General features: G+C 41.0%; 1 protein-coding gene across 3 annotated transcripts in view; it reads right to left on the bottom strand.

Moving 5' to 3' along the window:
- Window positions 1-12,744: 12,744 nt before the first annotated feature.
- Window positions 12,745-21,839, bottom strand: part of CASP7 (caspase 7) — a 37,144-nt gene continuing 28,049 nt past the window's right edge. For all 3 annotated transcript variants that reach the window (XM_077126080.1, XM_077126082.1, XM_077126081.1), the window contains 5 exons: window positions 21,483-21,625; window positions 20,836-20,964; window positions 18,397-18,572; window positions 17,886-18,015; window positions 12,745-14,394 (listed from right to left, as the gene is read on the bottom strand). In XM_077126080.1, the coding sequence (XP_076982195.1) occupies window positions 14,171-14,394; window positions 17,886-18,015; window positions 18,397-18,572; window positions 20,836-20,964; window positions 21,483-21,625 (802 nt within the window). In that variant the 3' untranslated portion in view covers window positions 12,745-14,170. The remainder of the gene's footprint in view (window positions 14,395-17,885; window positions 18,016-18,396; window positions 18,573-20,835; window positions 20,965-21,482; window positions 21,626-21,839) is intronic.

The following is a 21,839-nucleotide window of genomic DNA, read 5'->3' as shown; positions in this document are numbered from 1 at the left end:
CTCACAGAGCTCTAAAGTTTCTGGACTCACCCATTCCCTGATGCATTCTACCACTGGCTGACAACCTTGGAGGAACCACATTGGAACCACCTGGGAGGTTTAACACTATGGATTCCTGGATCTCTTCTCCAGAGATTCTAACCTAATTGGTGTGGAGAACAGCCTGGCATTAGGATTGTACAAGCTCTCCAGATGATTCTAATGTGAAGCCACAGTTGAGAACCAATGCATCTGGTCCCCCTCTTCTGGTCTTTAGAACCCCTCTGTTGAATAAGCTCTTCCAGAATCCTTACAATTTTCCTTACATCTCCTTAAATTAACAAAGACCTGGCTTTTACTTGATGACTCAGAGTCTTCATAAAACCACACATCAAAAGAAACTTCTTACTCGATTTTATAACTCTTTGGAGTTTGCAAAGTCTTTTATCACATCCTGTAATGTCTCTGGCTCCTTCTAGTATCCCCGTGAGGTGGATATTCAGGGCCCAGATGAGAGAATGGCAACTGGAGAAATGGTCCACAATATTCACTCCAGTAGGACTGCCAGACTTAGCAAAACCAAACAAACACACACACAAGCAAAAATAAAACAAAACCCACACCAAATCAGGATGCCTAGTTGAACTGGAATTTCAGATAAACAATGAATAATTTTTTAGTGTAAACATATCCCAAATACTGCAGTGGAACATACTTGGTCATTGGTTGTTTACCTGAAATTCCAATTTCAGGGTGTCCACTGTTTTATTTGGTAATCCAGTGCTCAAAGTCCATTCCTCTTTTGGAGTTCGGGCCATGTGATGCCATTCTCTTGCCTTCTTGGGTCTCCCAGGTCCTTAACAAAACTTCAATTCCTGGTCACATCCTTCTTGGCTCCATGTGGGTAACCATTATCCTTATCCACAGAAAGAGTACTTTTTTAGTTTCTGATCTTTTTTTAGTGGTCTAAATTATTTATAAGTTCAGATTGGTTTTAAAAACACGAACATTTATTGAGTACTTTCTGTGTGTCAGACATTGTGCTAAGTGCTCAGCACTCATTATTTCATTTACTCTTCACAAGCCCTTTGGAGGTGACATGACTATTCTCATTTTAAGATTGAGAAACAGAGGTTTTTAAGGGGTTAAATGATTCCTCAAGGTCATACAACTTGGACGTGACAAAGCTGGGATAGGAATCTGGGGCTGACTCTGGAGCCTTTGTTCTTACCAGCATACTATGAAAACAAGAAAAGGGAACTAAGATCCCTGCGGCTTAGTTACTAAAAAGTTTTCCAGCTTGTTTGATTTTACTTTCCAAAGCGCAGGGGATCTGGAACTACCACTGGATAAACCTCTTCCATTCCACATGGGTGGCTTGGGAGATTAAAACATAACAATATAGCAATTCATACGATGGATACATGCTCTTGGAAACCTTATTTTTCACGCTGAAAAAGAGAAGTTCACCTACAAAGCTCTTGAAGAAAGACTTCAGCAGCCACTGCCAGCAAAGCAAACACTAAATCAACCCAGAGACAATGTTTTTTAAACACATTTGCTGAGGCTAAGGGGCAAATAGTTCATGCTGATTCTGGGTAACTGGCCACAAATAAAATGTGTCAAAGAAGCTTTTTTACCAAGTGTTCCATATGTTTTTTTGGTACAAGCTTCCCTTAGGTTTTAGCACCTGTAAATATTTGTGCAATTAATGTATGCTGGCAAATGTCCTAAGAGGAAAGCAGGCTTCATAATATCTAGCAAAATTGTAATTAGCAACACAAAAGAAAAAGAAATTGTCTCTTTCGTCTCAGTTCTTAAAAAGTGTCAGCACTTAATACAGCTGGAAGTTTCAGAAAAGATAATTTGCAAAAGCTGATTTTCATAAGCTTTTAAGGGTTGTTCCCTACCCTAGTGCAAAAACTAGTCACTAGGAAATTATTCTTCCCTTTCCTATTTGACAACATTCATCAACTAGTATTAATTATGAAAGGTGCTGTAGAGGGAAGTTGCTTTAAAAATGCCAGTCATGTTGTTAAAGGGAGCATTGTGGCACCTATGAGGTGGCTAGGGCTGGAGGAGGCAGAAAGCACAAGTGGCCCATCCTGGCTAGAAATAATTGCCTAAGTGATTAGTGAGGAAGAGGGAAGCGGTGCCTGCTGACACCAGCTGGAGGAGACGCCATGCACCTGGCCCCACTCACTGAAAGCCGTCTGCTGTTTCATCATCCCTTACTCCATGGGCTTCCTCAAAGACTTGTTCAGGGCTTGAAGCCCCTGTTCCACCTCTAGAAGTTTCTGAGGGAATAGGCTGTGGTCCTTTGCCATTTGCTCTGATGGTGGGATGGCTAGTCATAACTCTGAAAAGAAAATCATGATTGGCTCTTTGGTGGCTGTTTTTCAGTCTCTGCTGCTCCTCGTGTTAGTCTGTGAGGGACCCTTTTGGTATCACTGTAAAGGCTTGTCCTAGGACCACCTATATCAGAATCTCCCGGCAGATTTGTGAAACATGCAGATTCCTACTGAATCACAAGGGGATGGGAGGGGCACAGGCATTTGCTTCATAACCGGGTCCTCCAGGGATTCTTGGACAACTTAAAACTTGAAAACCATTAACGGGACCATCTTCTACTTGCTAATCTTAATTTCCTCTTCCCTGCTGCCTTCTACTCAGCCTTGATGGGAAGCTGAAGTGGCAGAGGATTCAGTATTTCCTCTGGGAAACCCTCTTTGAATCCGTAGGCAAAGGCACATTCCCTCTTCTGTATTCCAGAGTAAAGTACTCACAACTCTGTTACAACCACTATTTTACTGGAACGATTTGCTCCTCCAGGGCAAGCATCATTTTTTAGTCATTTTTATTAGTGCCGACCTTAACACAATGCTTGTCATTTAATAGGATTCTTTAAATGTTTGCCGTACAACTCGATCTTTGGTGTGATCCCTGGACTTCTGGGAATATTCACTTTGAAAGGCATAGACGTAATCAAGAAAACAGTCCTTGAGACAGAAAGAGCAAGTGGGGAGTCCAGTGGACCATCTTCCAGTCCTGCCTTTCAATGAGTTTAGCATCATCATCATCACCATCTTTGATAGCTACCATTTATTGAGCACTTTATGCTAGGCATTGTGATGAGTACTTCATTTGCATTATTTCATTTAATTTTCATAACACTTGTGTGCAGATGAGCAAACTGAAGGATTGCCTAAGGTTACAAGTATCATATGGTCAAAATGGCATAGCTTGAGATCAGAACTCAGATCAGATTCAAAGCCTAATTTTTAAGCACTATTGGGTAAAAAGACCTCTGCTAACCCTGCTGCCTCAGATAAAAGTTTGTTGCTGTGCTGATTGAGAAAGATCTTAAACAACTTCAGCATGGAATAGCAGTTTAGACTAAAACTATCAGGCCATTTATTCTTTCTCTCTCTGGACCAAATCCTTTCTGAGCCTCCTGTCATCTGCCTGGCTCAGACCATCAAAAGCTCAAGAAATGCTCAGCCTTGTACATCTGCAGCCAGAATTCCATGTGCCTTCCAAATTCAAATACTTGGACATGATTTGGCTTTAAATGCTTAAAGCATATTTATTAGAAAACTGTTATGCCATAAGTATTTACAGTGCCATACAAATCAAAACTCACACTAAAGCCAATTCATCATATTTGGCTTTTGCATTTTCAAATGTGGGTCACATACTTTTAGAGGGTTGAACCTACAAGCTAATGGAGTTTCTGTGTCCACATGTTTCGTGGTGGAGCCTGGGGCACTCCAAATAAGTCACTGGTGTGTTTGTGTTAAAGATTTATAAGTCCAAAAGAATTATCTGGCATCTGATCCAAAATAAAGCCTTGAGGTCTATCAAAAGGGTGATCTGCAGCCCATGGGCACACTGGCAGGGAGAGAGAATTCTCCCTGTGTCCACTGGGCAAGCAGGACAGGTGGGAGCAGACCTACTCTGAGGCTTCAATGCACAACAGCTCCTGCTGCCAACAAAAACATGCAAGGAATGGCTCCCTTAATCCCCTTCTGCTTATCAAGACCTTTTAAAGGCTGCAATTCACATTCTTGGACACTTTAAGAATATATAAACAATTCTATTATATTACTAAGAAGGAGGTTCATTTAAAATGGAGAAGGGCATAAAAAGTAGAAAGTGTAGCATGTAAATGAGGGACACCATATAGTTTAAAAGAGGGTTTTGGCCCCCACCTTGATAAAGATGGCAGAATGATGTTTCAGGGTGCCTTATCCCCACAGAAGCGTTGAACAATCGAGCAAGAACTGGCTTTCTAAAAGTTCCAGAAAACAGTTAAAGGTTTTTGCCACAAGAGGACAAGCCCTGAATCAAGAAAACGGCCACTGAAAACTAGTAGGATCTCATGGTACCCAGGTTGTCTCCTCCCTAACCCCCTCCCCAGCTCAGTGTGGAGCCAGCCTATGTTCCCAGGGCTGATCCCTGATCCCTGTATTGCAGGGAGGAAGGCAACTCTTGGGCACACACTGGGAGCTTGTGTGTCTGGCTCAATCTGTCTGGTGGTGGCCTGAGGGACTTGCCATCTCAGAACTTGGGCTGCGTGTAGAAGGCGGATCCGAGAGTTCTCCTCCAGAATGCTGTGGCACAGAGGTCAAGTCGTGCTGCTTAGGGCCAGGGATTGCTGGCTGTAGGACATACAGTGCAATGCCCAGGATCATAACTTTCCCAGGGAAGAGGGTCCCTTCCTATCTGTGTAACTAGGGGAATTACCAGAGCCACATATGAGTACCAAGACAAAAGGCATCCCTGGATGCCTTGGTTTGGACGTTTTCACAAGCTTAAAACTGTAAACTTGTAACTTAATAAATTCCCCTTTTTAAAAGCCATTCTGTTTCTGGCATACTGCGTTCTAGCAGTTTGCAAACTAAAACATGTACCAATATATGCATTCTGAGAATCCCAGAAGGAAAAGACAGAGAGAAAGGGGCAAAGAGCATATTCAAAGAAATCATGGCTGAAAACTTCTCACATTTAACAAGACATGAATATACATATCTAAGATACACAAGGAACTCCAAACAGAATAAACAGTCACACACTGTACCATGCTATGATCTAACTGTCAAATACCAAAGATAAAGACAGAATTCTAAGAAAGCTATAAGAGAGAAGCAAAGGGTCACATACAAGAGAGCCTCAATAAGAGCAAGTGAAAATTTCTTATTAGAAACATGGCAGCAAGAAGGCAGTGGGAAGACTTGCAAGAAATGCTAAAGTGAGTTCTGCAAGTTGAAAGGAAAGGACACTAGACAATTGACTAAAGGTACATGAAAAAATAAAGACCTGTATTTTGGATTGGTAACGTCACCTTTTACTTCCTACAGGATCTAAAAGGCAAATGCATAAAATGTAATGATAAATCAATGGTTTGGGACTCATAATGGATAAATATGTAATTTGTGACAACTATATAAAAGTGGGGGGGGGGGACACAGTGGTATAGAAAGATAGTTTATGTGCATGATTGAGCTGGTATCAAAGCAAACAAGATTGTTAAAGATTTAAGATGTTAAATTTAAGCCCCATGGTAACCACAAAGAAACTATTAAAGAATCTGCAGGCTCACAGGGATAGAAAATAGAATACAAGTTACCAGGGGTGGGAAGCAGGGGCAATGGGGACTAATGCAAAATGAGTGAAGGGTTTCTGGTTGGGGTGAAGGGAAAATTATAGTAATAGATGTGGTGAGGGTTCTGCAACATTGTGAATGTGACTAATCCCACTGAATAGCATGCTTGGGAGGGGCTGGGGTGAGAAGATCTAAGTTGTATATATGTTTCCACAATTAAAAATACCTAGAAACTAAAGAGATAATGATGAGTAAATGCAATACGTGATACTGGATGTGATCTAAAAATGGGGAGGGGAAAGGGCCCAAAAGTAAAAGATTGGGGCATATGAAAAAAATTGGAATATAGAATATAAGCTTTATATCAACATTAAATTTCTTGAATGTGATAACTGCTTAAGGTGATTATATACATGAATATTCTTGTTCATAGGAAATGTACAGAGAGTGTTATATGTTCAAGGCACATGATGTATGCAACCTGTTCTCAAGTGTCCAGAAAATGGATAGATAGATGACAGATAGACTGATAAGGCAAAGGTGGCAAATATTAAAATGGGTGGATCTGGGTATCTTGGGGATGGGGGCCTGTTGGATTTACCTGCATGGGCTTTCTTAAATGCAATTTTTTTTTTTTTTGCATGGCATGCACCAGAAATCGAACCCGGGTCTCCGGCATGGCAGGCAAGAACTCTGCCTGCTGAGCCTCTGGTGGCCCACCCATAAATGCAATTTTATTGAGGTATACTCATACACCATATAATCATCCAAAGTGTACAATCAGTGGTTCACAGTATCATCACATATTTGTGCATTCATTACCATAATCCATTTTGAACACTTTCATTACATTAAGAAGCATGCATATATGAATAAAAATAAAAAATATAATGAAAAAAGACAACAAAAACATCCCAACACCTTATCCCCCACTATTACTGACTTATTTTTGTTCTTATTTTTTAACTCATCTGTCCATACCCTGGACAAAGGGAGTTATCAGCAACAAGGTTTTCACCATCACATAGTCACACTGTAAAAGGTATATATTATACAATCATTTTCAAGAATCATGGCTACTGGAATACAGTTCAACAGTTTCAGGTATTTCCTTATAGCTATTCTTATACACTAGATATCTCAATAAATACATAAGAATAACCTCCAGATTCTATTTGAAATCTCTCAGCCATGAAATGTTATTTAGTTTCATTTCTCTTCCCCTTTTGGTCAAGAAAGTTTTCTTAAGCCCATGATGCTGGGTCCAGGCTCATCTTGGGAGTTCTGTCCCATGTTGCCAGGGAGATTTATACCCCCGGGAGTCATGTTCCTAGGAGGGAAGGCAATGAGTTTACTTGCCGAGTTGGCTTAGACAGAGAGAGAGAGAGGCCACATTTCAGCAACAAAAGAGGTTATCTGGGGGTGATTCTCAGGAATAATTGTAAGTAGGCTTAGCTTCTGCTTTGCTGGATTGTTTCATAAGGGCAAGCCCAAGATCAAGGGTTTGGCCTATTAAATTGGTAGTCCCCAACGCTTGAGAGAGTATCAGGAATTCCCCAGGTGGGGAAGTTTAATATTTCCACATATTTCCCCATTCCCTCAAGGGAACTTTGCAAATACTTTAAAATCTTATGCCCAGATTACTCTGGGATATATCAGGGCATCACATCAACCTGTACAAACCAGTAAGATCTCACTTCCTAGTCAAGGTTCTGTGTAATTATGGTGTTTGAATAAGTTGACCACATAAGTTAAATTAGGTAGTACACTACAGAAAATATAAATTTTGCTCCAAATAAACATCTCTTCCTCTTAGCTTACATAGAAGTTGAAGTTTTAAAACACAGTCAATATCATATTTTACCCTTTAGTCTGATTTACCTTAGTCCTATCCATATCTGCTTCATTCTTCTCTCTAATTGAAATCTGATCTCCTTTTCAGCTTAACAATTGCGGTATCGGGTAATGCTGACTTTCATAGCTACAGAACTCTAGCTCTGAGTCTCAGGTGTCACACAGATACCCAAAGTTCCAGGGACTAATCAGGTATAAACAAAAAGCTCAGTATCTCAGAGTTTAGAAATAACCGTTACAACTCAGGAATGGATATGAGTGCTGTAAGAGAATACAACATAGGAACCTTTACAATAAGCCTTCCCCGGGTAACGTATGCTCTTGAATTCAATTCTCAGAGTTTGCACATTATACTTAATCCATATTAGTGAAGCATTATAGTGTTCTGTCATTATGTTTCTGGCTTATTTCATTCAACATACTGTCCTCAAGGTCCATTCACCTATTTGGATGCCTCCCAACTTCATTCCTTCTTCTAGCGTTCAATATTCCACTGAATGTATACATCACAGTTTGGCCTTCCATTCATCAGTTGATGTACCCTTAGGCCACCTCCATCCATTACAAATTGTGAATACTACCACTATAAACACCAGTGTGCAAATGTCCATTCACGTCCCTGCTTTCAGATCTTCCAAATAGATCCTTAATAATGGGGTTGCAGGATCATAAAGCAATCCTAGGCCTAGCCTCCTGTGGAAGCACCACACTGCTCTCCAGGGGGAATGCACCATTCTACTTCCCTACCAACAGTGAATAGGGAACAGTACATCCTGCTCTCCACATTTTCTCCAGCACTTGTATCTTTCTGTCTATTTTTAAAAGTTTTATTCACACATACAATCTATCCTAACTAACTAATCAGTGCTTCCCAGTATAATCACATAGTCATGCATTTACCACCACAATCTATATGCGGACATTTCGACTTCTGCAAAGAAAAAGGAGGAGGAAGAAAAAAACAAAGAGTAAAAAATAAAAGAATAAAAGAAAAGAAAAAGGAGAAACACGAAGACCAACAACAAGAATTCCATAACCCCCCCTTATATCCACTTCTTACTGACATTTAGCTTCGGTATATTGACTTTGTTAACATTTACTGGAAGCATATTACAATGTTACTATTAACTACAGACTCTAGTTTGCATTAATCGTATTTTTTCCATATACCATCCCATTTTCAACACCTTTCACTGTGGACATTCATTTGTTCTCTCTCATGTAAAAACATTCTTATATTTGCACATTTAATCACTATCACTGACCACCTTAAGTTTCTCTAAGTTATACAGTCCCAGTCTTTATACTCTATCTTTTCTTCTGGGGTCATACATGCCCCTAGCCTTCTTTTTTCAATCATACTCACACTCAGCTTTTGTTTTTTCAGTCTACTTACAGTGCTATCATCAGATAGTATTGTGCTATCCCCTTTCAGAGTTTGACAATCAATCCTGCTGAAATTTCTATATTCCTTCAGCATCAAATGCCCCATCTCTACCATCTTTCTATCTCCTGATAACCTGTGCTTTCAACTTTAATTCTCAATGTTTGTTCATTAATGTTAGTTCATATTAGTGAGACCATACAGTATTTTTCCTTTTGTTCCTGGCTAATTTCACTCAATTTTTCCTTTTGTTCCTGGCTAATTTCACTCAATATAACGTCTTCAAAGTTCATCCATGTTGTGGCATATGTCATGATTTTATTTTGATATAATTTTTCTCTTTTCACCCTTACTGATAGTCTTTCTTTCTACACTCTTCTCCAGACCTCTGTCTATTGTCTTTTCCTATCTTCCTGTAGTGCTCCCTTCAGTATTTCTTGGAGAGCAGTTCTCTTATTCACAAACTTTCTCGGTGTCTCTGTCTGAAAATATTTCAGACTCTTCCTTATTTTTGAAGGACCGTTTTGCTGGATATAGAATTCTAGATTGGCAGTTTTATCTTTCAGTTTCTTAAATATATCATACCACTGCCTTCTTGCCTCCATGGTTTCTGCTGAGAAATCAGCACATAGTTTTATCAAGCTTCCCTTGTATGTGATGATCACTTTTCTCTTGCTGCTTTCAGAATTCTCTCTTTGTCTTTGATATTTGAAATCTAATTAGTAAGTGTCTGGAGTATGTCTATTCAGATCTATTCTGTTTGGGGGTATGCTGCATTTCTTGGATCTGTAATTTTATGTCTTTTACAAGAGATGGGAAATTTTCAGTGAATATTTCCTCCATTATTCTTTCTACCCCCTTTTCCTTCTCTTCTTCTTATGGAACACTGTGACACATACATCATGCACTTCATGTGTCATTCATTTTCCTGAGACCCTGCTCATATTTTTCCATTCTTTCCCCTACCTGTTCTTTTGTGTGTAGGATTTCAGATGTCCTGTCCTCTAGTTCACTAATCCTTTCTTCTGCCTCTTCAAACCTGCTATTGTAAGTCTCCATTATGTTTTCATCTCTTCTAGTGTGCTTCTCATTCCCATAATTTCTTCCATTTGTTTTTCCAAGCTTTCAGGTTCTTCTTTATGGTCAACCAATGTCTTCTTTATATCTTTTATCTCTTTTTCCATATCTTCCCTCAACTTGTTGATTTGATTTTTGAATTAATTTAGCATGCTTGTTTGAAAATTTTTAATTAGTTGTTTCACCTCCTGTATCTCCTTTAAAGTGCTAGTTTATTCCTTTGGATGGGCCCTATCTTTGTTTTCTAGTGTGACTTGTAATTTTTTGGTGGTGCCTAGACATCTGGTTTCCTTTTAGTTTCTTCTGGAGGTCATTTTCACTCTTTTACCTAGGGTTCTCTTGTTGGTCGGTTTTGTTCTCTATCTGTTCTTTTGGTTCAACTTATTCTAGACTTCAGGAAAGTTTAACTGGTCAGAACTTTTCATCTCTTGTTTTTCTGATTCTTGTCCTGCCTATATGAAATCATTTTTGAGGAGGATCTCCCAAGAAATGATTAACCCAACCAAATTTTCCCTGACAAGGCAAGCCCAGGTTTCAAGTGTTATCAGTATCAAGTTTCCCTGAGGTGAGAACCAGCAAGTTGTCTGACTTTCCTGTGGAGCTCTAGACTGTGTGCTTACTCTATCCTGCCCAACAGGTGGCTCTCATCAGCCCACACACAGCTTTCCACCAGCTTAAAGTAGTGTGGAGCCTTTAATTCTCAGCCTGCCAGGAACATGGTTGAGACAGGGGCTGATGTGGAAGGCAAGCTTAGGTGTTTCTGATTTTCAGCCCCTGAGATATGAATCCCCTGAAGGGGGGCTGGTACTTGAGCTGCACCCCCCCCCTTTTCTTGGGGAAGATACACCTTTTAGGGAATTATCTCCTTCACTTGATTTGTTACTTTGTCTCTCAGACCTATTTTAACCCCACACTTCCCTGGGTCAGTACTGACAATTGAAAATGCCTGAGGCTTTCTCTAATGAGCTACTTAGAATACTTTAAAAGAGGAAAAAAAAGAAGATAGAAAAAAAAATCCCTTTTCAGAGCCTGTCCTAGGCCCCAAGGTTTGCCAGTCAAGAGCCAGAGTTGATACCTGATGATAGGTGCCCTTTTCTTCAAGCACAGCCCTTTCTCAGTATTCTGAGCTTGGCCAATTCCAAAGCCTTTGGCGTTTTTTTCTTTTTTTCCCCATCAGACCTGTCTCCTCTGTGCTGGGAAAGACCTCAGAGCTATTTTCCTGCTTTCTCTGGGTTGATTTGTGCTCAGAGCTTGAACTCAGCAGTCCAAATTCGTTCATTAAAACCACAATTGGGGCTTGGTTGAGCTACCTTCCTTTGCTCCTAGTAGAGAGGGCTTCTTTTTCCCATGAGCAACTGTCTCCAAGAGCCTGAAGTGCCAGCGTGGGAGGGTATCAGCTTCAAGAGTTTGGGAGCTTTACTTACAGTTCTGTGTTGTGTGATCTTAGTCCCTCCACCTGCTCAAGGCTGGTGTACAATGTGTATCCAGCTGTGGAAGTCCCCCTCAGTTGTTCCAGACTGTTCCTGACTACTGACTGGCTGCTCTAGAGAACTAAATTCCATACCTTTGTATGGGGTTTATTTTATTTTTGCAATTGTCCTCTAAGCTTGAAATTGTTTCAAAATTAAAAGTTAAAACACGCTTTCGGTAGCTGTCATCTTCTTCCTCATAGAGAGACCTTGGTTTCCTCAAGGTTTTAAACCATGCGAATAACCTGAACCCCAGAACTTAAAGACCTATTTTGGGCAATTCATAAACATAATGGGCTTATGATGGTTTATGGACATTTTCTCAGAGGAAAAAACCCAGGGACAGAGCCTAACTGACTGAGTATATTAACAGCTAACACTTCACATGGACTAGTGGCACCTGGAGAAGAAAAAACTGATTAAACAGTGTGTTAGCTCAAGCCCATTATTCCAGTGAGGACCTCACAGAGACAGTGCTGTCTTCCTCACAGGAAATACTCTAGCAAGGGAAATCTTGGGTTCTATGTAACAGTGAGAACTCGGAATCCATATTCACCCAGGACAGAGTTCTCCTATAGGGTAACTCATGGTCAGAGTTTCTGGTTAAAAAGACCAGAGAGTTTAAGAAGAGATGTGTGAGCCAAACACATAGGTAACTTGGAAGAGGATTTTTTATCATGATAAGCAAGGCCAATACCCATTGAAGTATTCAAGGATGAATACCAGGGAATATATATCTCTGGTAAACAATACGAGTGGTGTTCATTATCTGTGAGCTCAATACCTATAACTGCTCCGAGAATTAAAACTATATAAATAACCTTGACTTGGGATCTGTTCTTTTCTTTTAATGAAGCTTACCAGGTGAATAACTAGAGAGCTATTAATTCATTTCCAATTACAAAGCACTTATGCACATTTATTTCTATGACAGGGACATTTAATCAGATAGCCTATTTTCCAAAGGACAGCTTATGAATTCTGGGAATGGTAAGGCAGATGCCTGTTGATTCTTAATTCATGATCTCCACTTAAATTTTGAATATTTGATATTTTAGGTGATGGAAACCAGGAGCAAATCTAATAAACTGGCCCAAAAATTAGTTTTCTAATTGAAACATGATACTTTTAGAACATGTCATTTTGTTGTTATATGAATAAATGGCAGTCCATCACAAGCAGCTTTATCAGTTGATTAACCCTTTATGTGAAAAGTGTTGCTTTTTAAGTGATTATTTACTTACTATTTTATTAGTGTTTGAGCTTCAAAAGAAACACTATGTATTATATTTTGTGTGGAGGTCAAGTCAGAAGGATCATATTTTATCCTGTTTTCTCATTTCTCCAGTACCATAAATAAAAGCAAACTAAGCAAATTAGGAATTAAGCAAACACATTTTATTCAATAAATATGAACATTTGCTTGTTAACAAATTATTTGGCAGAATAAAATAGTAATTTATCACAAATTCAAAAGATAACACCACCTTGGAAACAAAGTGCAAAAATCTTTGCCATGAACTTCCTCCCATTTGTAGAGTTAGGGTAACAAAAAATTACTCCAAATAAGGTTTGAAATAATCTAAAAACTGCCAAGGTAAATTTTAATGCAAAAACAGATTATTTTGCACAGAGTAAGCAATACATAGATATTCAACAAGTCACCAAGTAAATGACTAAATTGATTAATTGCTGAACCCTAGGATATATGATTACTTATATTCACATTATATGCCAGGCTTACATCCATTTCTGGCTCCTCCACTGCCTGGCTATTGCTTGCTCTGCTCTGTATTGCGAGAACTCACACATCCTGGGTGCCTTGCCACTGGCTTCCAGGTAGGGTTGGAATGGTAAGGTGGTAGATTAAGGGGCAGAAGGAGGGACAAAGCCAGGGTGTTTTCCCATGTCTGATTCAGCTTCTGGCATTGCCTCCATCTCAGGCAGTGGCACTGTCATGCAGCAGCTCCATTTTCCACACTCAATCCATGGTCCTAGCTCCCACTAGGCAGCTCCCCCCCATGGTCTTAGCTCCTGCAGATGGCCCAGCTCCAGACTCTGGGAACACCTCTTCTCCCCACTATCCTTATAGCTGAAGTGTGGTAACAACCTTCAACAAAACCTGCTGCTTTGCTTCTCTTTCAGCACTGTTGTAAATCAATTCTTGTACTAAGTCCCCTCTGTTGAAACACCTTAGAATGGTTTCTGTTTTCCTAGTTGGATCCTGACTGATACACATTAGAACTACAGAATTTTTTTTCTTATAATGCATCAGGGCATTTTGGCATGAGAATCTTTTCCTAAGCCAATGAAAAATCACTCAAACCACATCCAACACCCACTTTCTGCAATACAGGTGAAGGCATATTCTCTCAACTGTTGGTTTCACCAAGCACTGGGAGCCTCTCTGTAGGTGCAAATATGACTCTGACATTCTACAAATGTCATCACCAACTGTAGTGGACACAGTCAAGAGTCAACTCAGGAGGCTGTTTTGGTTTTATATACTAAGTGCAATAACAAAATGAAAGAAACACAAACAGAAAATTAATCTTAAGAGGAATTACAAAGTTATCAAATGAATAACATTGTAAAAGAAATGAGTGTCCAAAAATTCAGAGGAACATGTGATAGCACCACAAAGTTTCTTCCCTGTTGGATCAATGAATTTTCCTGAAATTAAAATCTTTTAGAAGTCCCAGATATTTCAAGAGCCTCAAAAAAGAAAAAAAAAAAGGTCTGATTCACTAACAAATGTTCCACAGCTTCCCAGCTAAAAGGCACCAACAAGACGAATCTTTTTCAGAAGTAGAGTTCTTTGGTGAGCATGGAGACCATGCACGGGATCTGCTTCTTCTGGTGGAAGTGTGGGTCATCAGACTGTGATTCAAAGTGCCTGGCTACCATGCAATTCACCCTGGTGAGTATCTGCATGATCTCCAGACGTTTCCCATACTCGTTCAGGATGGAGCAGAGGGCCTGCACAAACCAGGAGCCTCTTCCTGGGTTTCTCCACGAGTAATAGCCTTCAACAGGACAGAAAGAAGATGAAACCAGCTGACTCTGGTAGCTGCTCCAACTCAGGACTGAGAATAGGCTCTCAGTATTCAGGGCTTTTGACCCTGCTTTTCTGAAAAGATGTCATCCTACTTCTCAGTGAGACATTAATGACAATTATGCTGGTATGCTCAGAGAACAAACAACCTGGCTTTACAGGGTTGAATGATGTGTTGGTATTCCAGCATGGAAATCTTATAACAGACAACACTGCTAAGGACCAGTATTTGTAGATGCTGCAGAAAGGTCCCTCTGTATCAGTTTTGATGGAGGCACACACATGATACATACAAGATACCTCAGTGAGTGTAAGACCAGGTCTGCCCACATGGAGATTTCCAAAGGAAATATCAGAGAACCTACTCCATAACTCTGGAACTCTTCACTACTCTCTTGGTTATTTTCTAACCCAAGCCTGGACAGACGGACTTGCAGAACCACATGGAGAATTTTGAGACGTATTCCTGCTATTAGGAGACACAGAAAACTAAAACCTGGCTCTTGCTGAAAAAAAATCTAGAGGCAAGAGGTGGCTAGCCGACCAACTTCCCTAAGAGCAGAGCTAGTAGAGCCTGCTGCCCTGGGATGGCTAGTGCTGTCAGGGCACAGGATGACCATGGAAGAGAAAGCTGGCTCTTGGCCATCCTGGGCCCTATCCTACAGGACTTCTTGAGAGGCAAGGAGACCTCAGCATAAAGAGACTAACCACATATTTTGGAGAATGTGCAGGAGTTGAGGAAGGAATCACAATGTGAACCAGGACGGGAGATGCAAGTTCTCAGGCATGGGACTGCAGGGGCAAGGGCCCCAGGAACCCAGGAATTCCTGAAAGCACCCAAGAGGAAAGCACCCAGCTTTAAACGCACAACTGGCCTATAGCACAAGAAGCAAGATGACCATGGTCCCCATGCCTTATGCCCTACTTCTGCCTCCCTCCGTCCCATCTTTGATCCTTGGAGAATCTAGGAAGGGATCTGGTAAAATAGAGAGGAGGCAGGAAAGCAGAAGGATCAAGGCCTCCTTCCTTAGCCCCTTGAAGGTCTCCAGTCTAAAGCACATCTGACCTACAAGTGGGGAGAGATGTAAGACCAAGTCAGGGTCAGAGTTTTAGTTATTATCTCAGACTGAGCATTTGGTTCCAGAGTTGCAACTGTAAATGACTTTTAAAAATGACCATAATATTGTCTAATATCTAAAAATGAAAAGAAAAGTCAGAAGACCTACTGAAGTTTTCATTCAAAGGTAGGGAAAGCTTCAACTTCCACCCCGAATTTAAAAGGACCATGTGAAACAAAGACACATTGTATTTGGTGTACATGATGAGCTGTGCTTCTTTCTTCTACTGCCAACTGGTTACACTAGTTTGATGAGACGTGGGTCATCATGATTATTTATAGCAGTCGGTTACTGAAGAAATGTACAATAATCAGAAACAACCTACTTGTGCGAAATGACCAAAGTGCACTTAGAATTCTTTTCTGCAGCCTGAGGACTCCAGCTCACTGCAGTATTACAATGCCTTCATTTGTAGAGTGTGCTCACATAAATGCTCTCATTCAGTACAATAACATAGTGAGCTTGGCAAGCATTATGTCTCCATTTCATTATTGCCTCCAGGTTTGTGTCCTCCAACCCCACTCCTACAGAGTCTCCAAGGTAACCATACTAAAATGCAAATCTCATGCTGTGACTCTTACCTAAAATAGTTTCCTTCCACCTTTTCATCAGGGTAAACTTCAAACTGCTTAGCAGGGCACACAGGGCCTCACCATAATGGATTCCTTTGCTTACCTGTTCAGTTTCTACCCTTGCCATGCCCTGTCATGCCCTGTGATCCAGCCTTAAGGACCTTCCTGATTTTTACCAAATGCACTGGGCTTTTGGACCCCTTGGTGCTCTGTCTGGAAAGCCATCCTTCCCTTCCCCCTGCAGTCTGACATTTTCAGGTCTCAGTCACAGCAGCTCTTCTTTAGGAAGCTTCTCATGCCTGCCCCTCCTTTAATTCTGCCAGACCTTGCTCAGAACATGTACACCTCTTTCATTGGGTCTATTTATACAAATATATGCTCCCATTATACTGCTTCCTTGAGCAGTAAGATCAAATTATTTTCTACCTTAAAAGATCCTTAAAATGTGTGAAGTTATCAGTGTCACAAAATCCCATCTGTAGATCCTGCCAAAGCTGGTTTTCCAACCACAGGGACTCGTTTACTGCAGCCAGCAACTTTGTATCAAGCATTGGACAAACCACTATCATAGCTGGAAGAATTCTACGTTAGTGATGGTTTTTACCTAAAACAAAGGAAGGACTTTCATTGAACAGGCTCAGGCAAACATGGTGCTTGGTAAATGAGTAGGCCTATTAACTGTTAACACTTTCTGATCCTGTTTTACAGCTTGCAGTGTAAAGTGGTTGACAGTTCAATCAGAAATCCTGGTCTGAGCTATAGCCCTTTTGGGTATCAAAACAGATGATATGTGAGCTTGAACTCATCACTTAAGTTCACCGGAGCTCAATTCTTTTTCCTTTGGCATGGGCAGGCTCCAGGAATCAAACCCGGGTCTCCAGCATGGCAGGCGAGAATTCTGCCACTGAGTCACCATTGCACTATCCTCAATTTTTTTATCTATAAAATTAAGATACCAATAATACATTTCCTAGCCCTCTACACAAGGATGATATGGAGTTAAAGACATGAAAAACATTCTTTACAGAGCTACAGAAATGTTTGTTCTTATAATTAACAATAAAAATAGAAATAATGGGGTGGGCCATGGTGGCTCAGCAGGCAGAGATCTCGCCTGCCATGCCAGAGACCCAGGTTTGATTCCCGGTGCCTGCCCATGCTAAAAAAAAAAGGAATAATGAATGGGAGAACTCAGCTTTCCTGGAGAGAAAAGTGCACACAAGCTAGTGGGAGGCAGAATAAGTCCCTTCCCACCAAAGATGTCTATGACCTAATCGTGGAACCTGTATGTAACCTTAAAGAGCAAAAAGGACTCTGTAGACATGATTAAGGTAATGGACCTTAAGATGGGGAAAGTGTCCTGGATTTTCAGGTGGGCCCAATTTAATACAGGACCCAAACTGGGAAAGTGTTCCCACCTGTGGACAGAGAAAGAAATGTTGATGACAAAGGGTCATAAAAATGTGAGGCTGTTGGCTTTAAAGATGGAGGAAGGGATTGTAAGCCAAGAAATATGGGTGGCCTCTGGAAGCTGGAAAAGGAAAGGAAACAGATCCTCCCCTAGGATCTCCAGGAAGGCAGGCAGTCGCACCAATATTTTGAGTTTCAGCCCCAGAAACCTGCAGAGCTTGAAGATAAATGTGTAGTATTTACACCACTAGGTTTATGGTAATCTGTTACGGCAGCAATAGAAAATGAATACAGCCCCCCAAAGCTGCATCTCAGTTGTGGAATGGAATGGTATCATTGCAGACAATGACTTGATTTGATACCTGGAACCGTGGAGTAAGCGAAGAGAAAGTCGGCTTCGACTGGAATCTTGTATTGGGGATTAGCATCTGTGTCATTGACAGATCCTGAGTCAACCTGGATCCCATCATCGAACTCTGTCCCACGGCATGCCTAAAAATCAAAGCAGAGATCACCCTACGGAGCTGGAAATAGAAACGTGTACACTGTCTACTGCTATGTCCTCAGAGCCTAGAACTGTGCTTGGCATATTCTAGGAGCTCCATAATAATTTGATGAGTAAAAGAATGAACAATGAATGAATACTCTGTCAAATCACTAAACAGAGTGCACAGAAGTATTACAGTGTCTTACGGAAATCTTCACAATTTGTGAGCCAATGTAAATACAAATGCCAATCATTTAAATTAGAAAAACAAAACCCCAAATCTGCATCGCCCACTGAAACACAGGGATTTGTAAAAGTGATCTAGTTCAAGTAATTCTCTGATCATCTCCCATTTCAAATTGTGTTGGCCTTTGAAGAGTGGTTACCTGAATAAAGAAGAGTTTGGGTTTCTCTAAAAGGGTTTTGCATCTATCACCCCTAAAATGGGCTGTCAACTCCTTTATTGGTGTCATTCCATCAGTTCCATAAATTAAGTTTTCTTCTCCATGGCTCAGCAAGATGCAGGCAAAGCAGGCTGATGTTGTATGGTCCTCTTCAGAAGCTGCAAGCAAACAATTTTAACATTGAAAAGTCAAATCTTAAGTCCTATTCGATCTCAGAGGTAGTATTATTCCCCTTCAGCCTCGCAGCTGCCATTTTATTGTTGGAGAGGAACCAGGGAGGGGAGCAGGGAAACTGGGCTCTTCTCAAGGGCGTGGAATGCATCTGGGCCATCCTTCTGCAGAGAATGAGGACCAGTGCAGAGAAATTAGAGAGCAGGAGAGCGCTAGAATTCTCATCAGAGTGAGGAAGTGAGCTCTGGGTGAAAGAAGTGTTGAGGCAGGGACTTGGGGGCAGCGTCCTGGGGAAGGGAGAGCAAGGCTCTGCTGTGTGCCAGTTCTGTGACTCTGGGCAACTGACTTGACCTTCCAGGGCTTGGGTTTTCTTGTCTGTAAAATGGAAATATTAATAGTACCTATTAAATGAGTTAATGTTGCAAAGCAGGGCACATAATCACCATCATATAAACATATGTTAAAGAAAATAAGATAAATATGCTAGAGTTGCTCTCAAACTATGTTGCTAAAGAGAAGAATCATAAACCATGTAGCCAGCTGGCTCAGCTTGAATTCATCTAAGGTTCTTTGAGTCTAACTAATTACCAAACTGAACTAATTAATGTATTCTTTCTTCTTTTCTATTATCGATGATGGGGAAAGAGTAAGATTGAGAATTTGAGTCCCTACAAAATGCAGGTAATGGCTAAGATATTTTACATGAGTTATCTTATTTAACCCTTACAAAAAACTGCTTGAAATAGGCACAATTTACCTTTACTTCATTGATAAGAAACTAGAGTCTCAGAAAAGTTCTGTAACCTTGCCCTCCAAGTTGACTCAACCTGTATGAGCTTCATTCTAACCTGGGGTCCTGTAAGGCTCACAGACAGAGCAGGAGTTGTCCCTCCAAATCTCATCTCTGTGATGCTCCTGCCCCTGCATGGTGGTTTTAGATTAATCATGGTACAAGTTTAATCAGATGTACAAGAGGAAGGAAAAGTAAAAGTTGGAATTCCTTCCCCCCTTTAACTTAGGTTGAGATTAGATGAATTGAGATATGAGTTGGAAAATGGAGTTCTGCCCTCACTGGAACCTATCACACACACAGTCAAGAAAACAAAACTGCTTTATTTCTTTAATGGGACAGGGGACAGTACATGAGCATTCTATGATTGTGATGTGCTTTCATCTCCAGTGGAATGACTCACTTGCATGAAAACAGAACCGTAATCAGTCCTCATGTCTGTGTGGGCCACTATACTTTTCAAAGCATGTTCACAATCTCCTCTCAGATACTCCTCACTCCCGTCCCAAGAAACAGGAATAGCCAGTATGGTGATCCCCATTTCAGGAAAGCAAAAGCCTCAGGTGATAGAGTGCTTAGCTTAGCTCACCTAGCAGTTAGAACTCGGCTAGAACCAGAACTCAGGCTCCCCATTTCTAGTCTGTTCTACCATGCAGCTTACCAGGCTCCAGGCAATCAGTTTAAGATCCATGTTTGAAGAAATTAGGAAAGGATATCTAGCTTAAAAATAAATAAAGCAGAGATGGAGCCTTTTCCTTTTTATAGGTACATAGCTAAGAAAGGTAGCAGCTACTGTTCTTATCTACTGCCAGTGGGTCTAATGAGTTGGGAGGAGATTATGTTCAAACCCTTGCCCTAAATGCTGGAGTAGCAGCCCAGATAGTATCCACTGGATAGTGTGCCACAGACACAATTGTTCTGGAGTCAAAAGACCAGGGCGTGAGTTCTGTTTCTGTGCCCACAAATTGTAACCTTCACCGTGTCTCTTATCCTCTCTAAAGACCCAGCCCCATGTTTACAAAATGGGCTTGTTAATATTATTTTGTCAACATTGCAGAGGCCGTGTTTATGATCTAATGAAAGAGTAGGTGGAAGTGATTTATTAAAAATAAGGTATTTCAGAAGAATAGGCGCTTATTATCCTCTCCCTGCCACCAGTGAAGAGTTTAAGCTAAAATTCTTTTCTAGACAGAACAAAATATAATTCCTCCTTACTTAGGAACTAGTCTTATGAAACTGAGACAGTTTTATTGGAATTTAAAGCTGATTTCTTTTCATGAAGATACCTAAGTTTCCTCGAAGAGTCATGTCTGCCCTAGAGACAGGTATGGACTGGCCAGGATAAAAGAGAAGCTTCTCATGCTGATTCCTCTGCCCTGCAAGGGTGTCCTCCTGAGACCAGCGTGGATCCCCAAATGCTGGGTACAGGAAAAGGCAGCGGAGTGGGAAAAAGCATACACCTTGTTTAAGCAGGTCCCGCATCTTGGCACAGGAGCAGTCATTATAGACGACCACTTCGAAACCCAGCCTTCGGAAGCACTTGAAAAGGGCCTCGGCATCTCTGTCTGTCCCATTCCGGGTGCCCATCCCTGTGGGAATCAAGAAAGGAACCCATGGGTGAGCAATGCCTGGCCCACTGTTGTCACGCAGGTGTCATCATGCCTGACACCAAAAGCAGATGGTACCAACTCCAGTGTAAATGCTCTGAGTACAGAAAACACCTTCCAAGCCCACCTTTTAAAAGATCAAGTGAAATAAGAGGCAAACCCAAAGGACAGGTAACTCAGCCTACTTACAAAAGATGAGACCCCCATTTTGACAACTCTCAGCTCTAGTCCAAGTCAAACAACTCTTACACTCTCTCCCTTTACTCTTAGTTCTTTTGATCAGCGTCCCATGTCAGCTTTGGGACCTCAAGCTGAAAGATCCTGATTTCCCTGCATCGATTTCCAAAACTTTTCCTGGATATGCAGGTATCATCTTTGGAGGGCTGTCTGCCACAGCAGATAGGCACTGAGTATCTTTGATGAATGTCTGATACAAGTCTTGATGCACATTTAGGGAATGGAAGGGAAAAGGAAAGGTTAGCCCATGCTCAAATGCCTACCTGTCATTTCACTGAAGTTCTTGTTGTTGATTATGATGCATTTGCCCACCTTCTCAAAATTCATGCTATATTGATAGTCAGGTGCAATCACTCGATCCCGGGTGATCTTGACCCAGCGCTCTGTACCATTTTTCTTCTTCTTACTGGGGAAACAGAAAGCTGGTAAGGGACTGTGAAAGAAGTTTGAACAGTATAGCCTTTTGGTTTTAGTACTAGCATGAAACAGGGCTCCCAAGAAAGCTGGCCATTATATTTGTAAAAACAATTGACCCCAGTGGACAGATGGCTCTGTGTAATTGTCATGTTAAAAAGGCCAGGGTCCAGTGACTACAGACTTCAGATAGTTTCCATACTGTG

Source organism: Tamandua tetradactyla, chromosome 13 (assembly GCF_023851605.1).
Source record: "Tamandua tetradactyla isolate mTamTet1 chromosome 13, mTamTet1.pri, whole genome shotgun sequence".
In the NCBI taxonomy this organism is placed as follows: Eukaryota; Metazoa; Chordata; class Mammalia; order Pilosa; family Myrmecophagidae; genus Tamandua; species Tamandua tetradactyla.
This window is presented reverse-complemented; position numbering and strand designations above follow the sequence as displayed.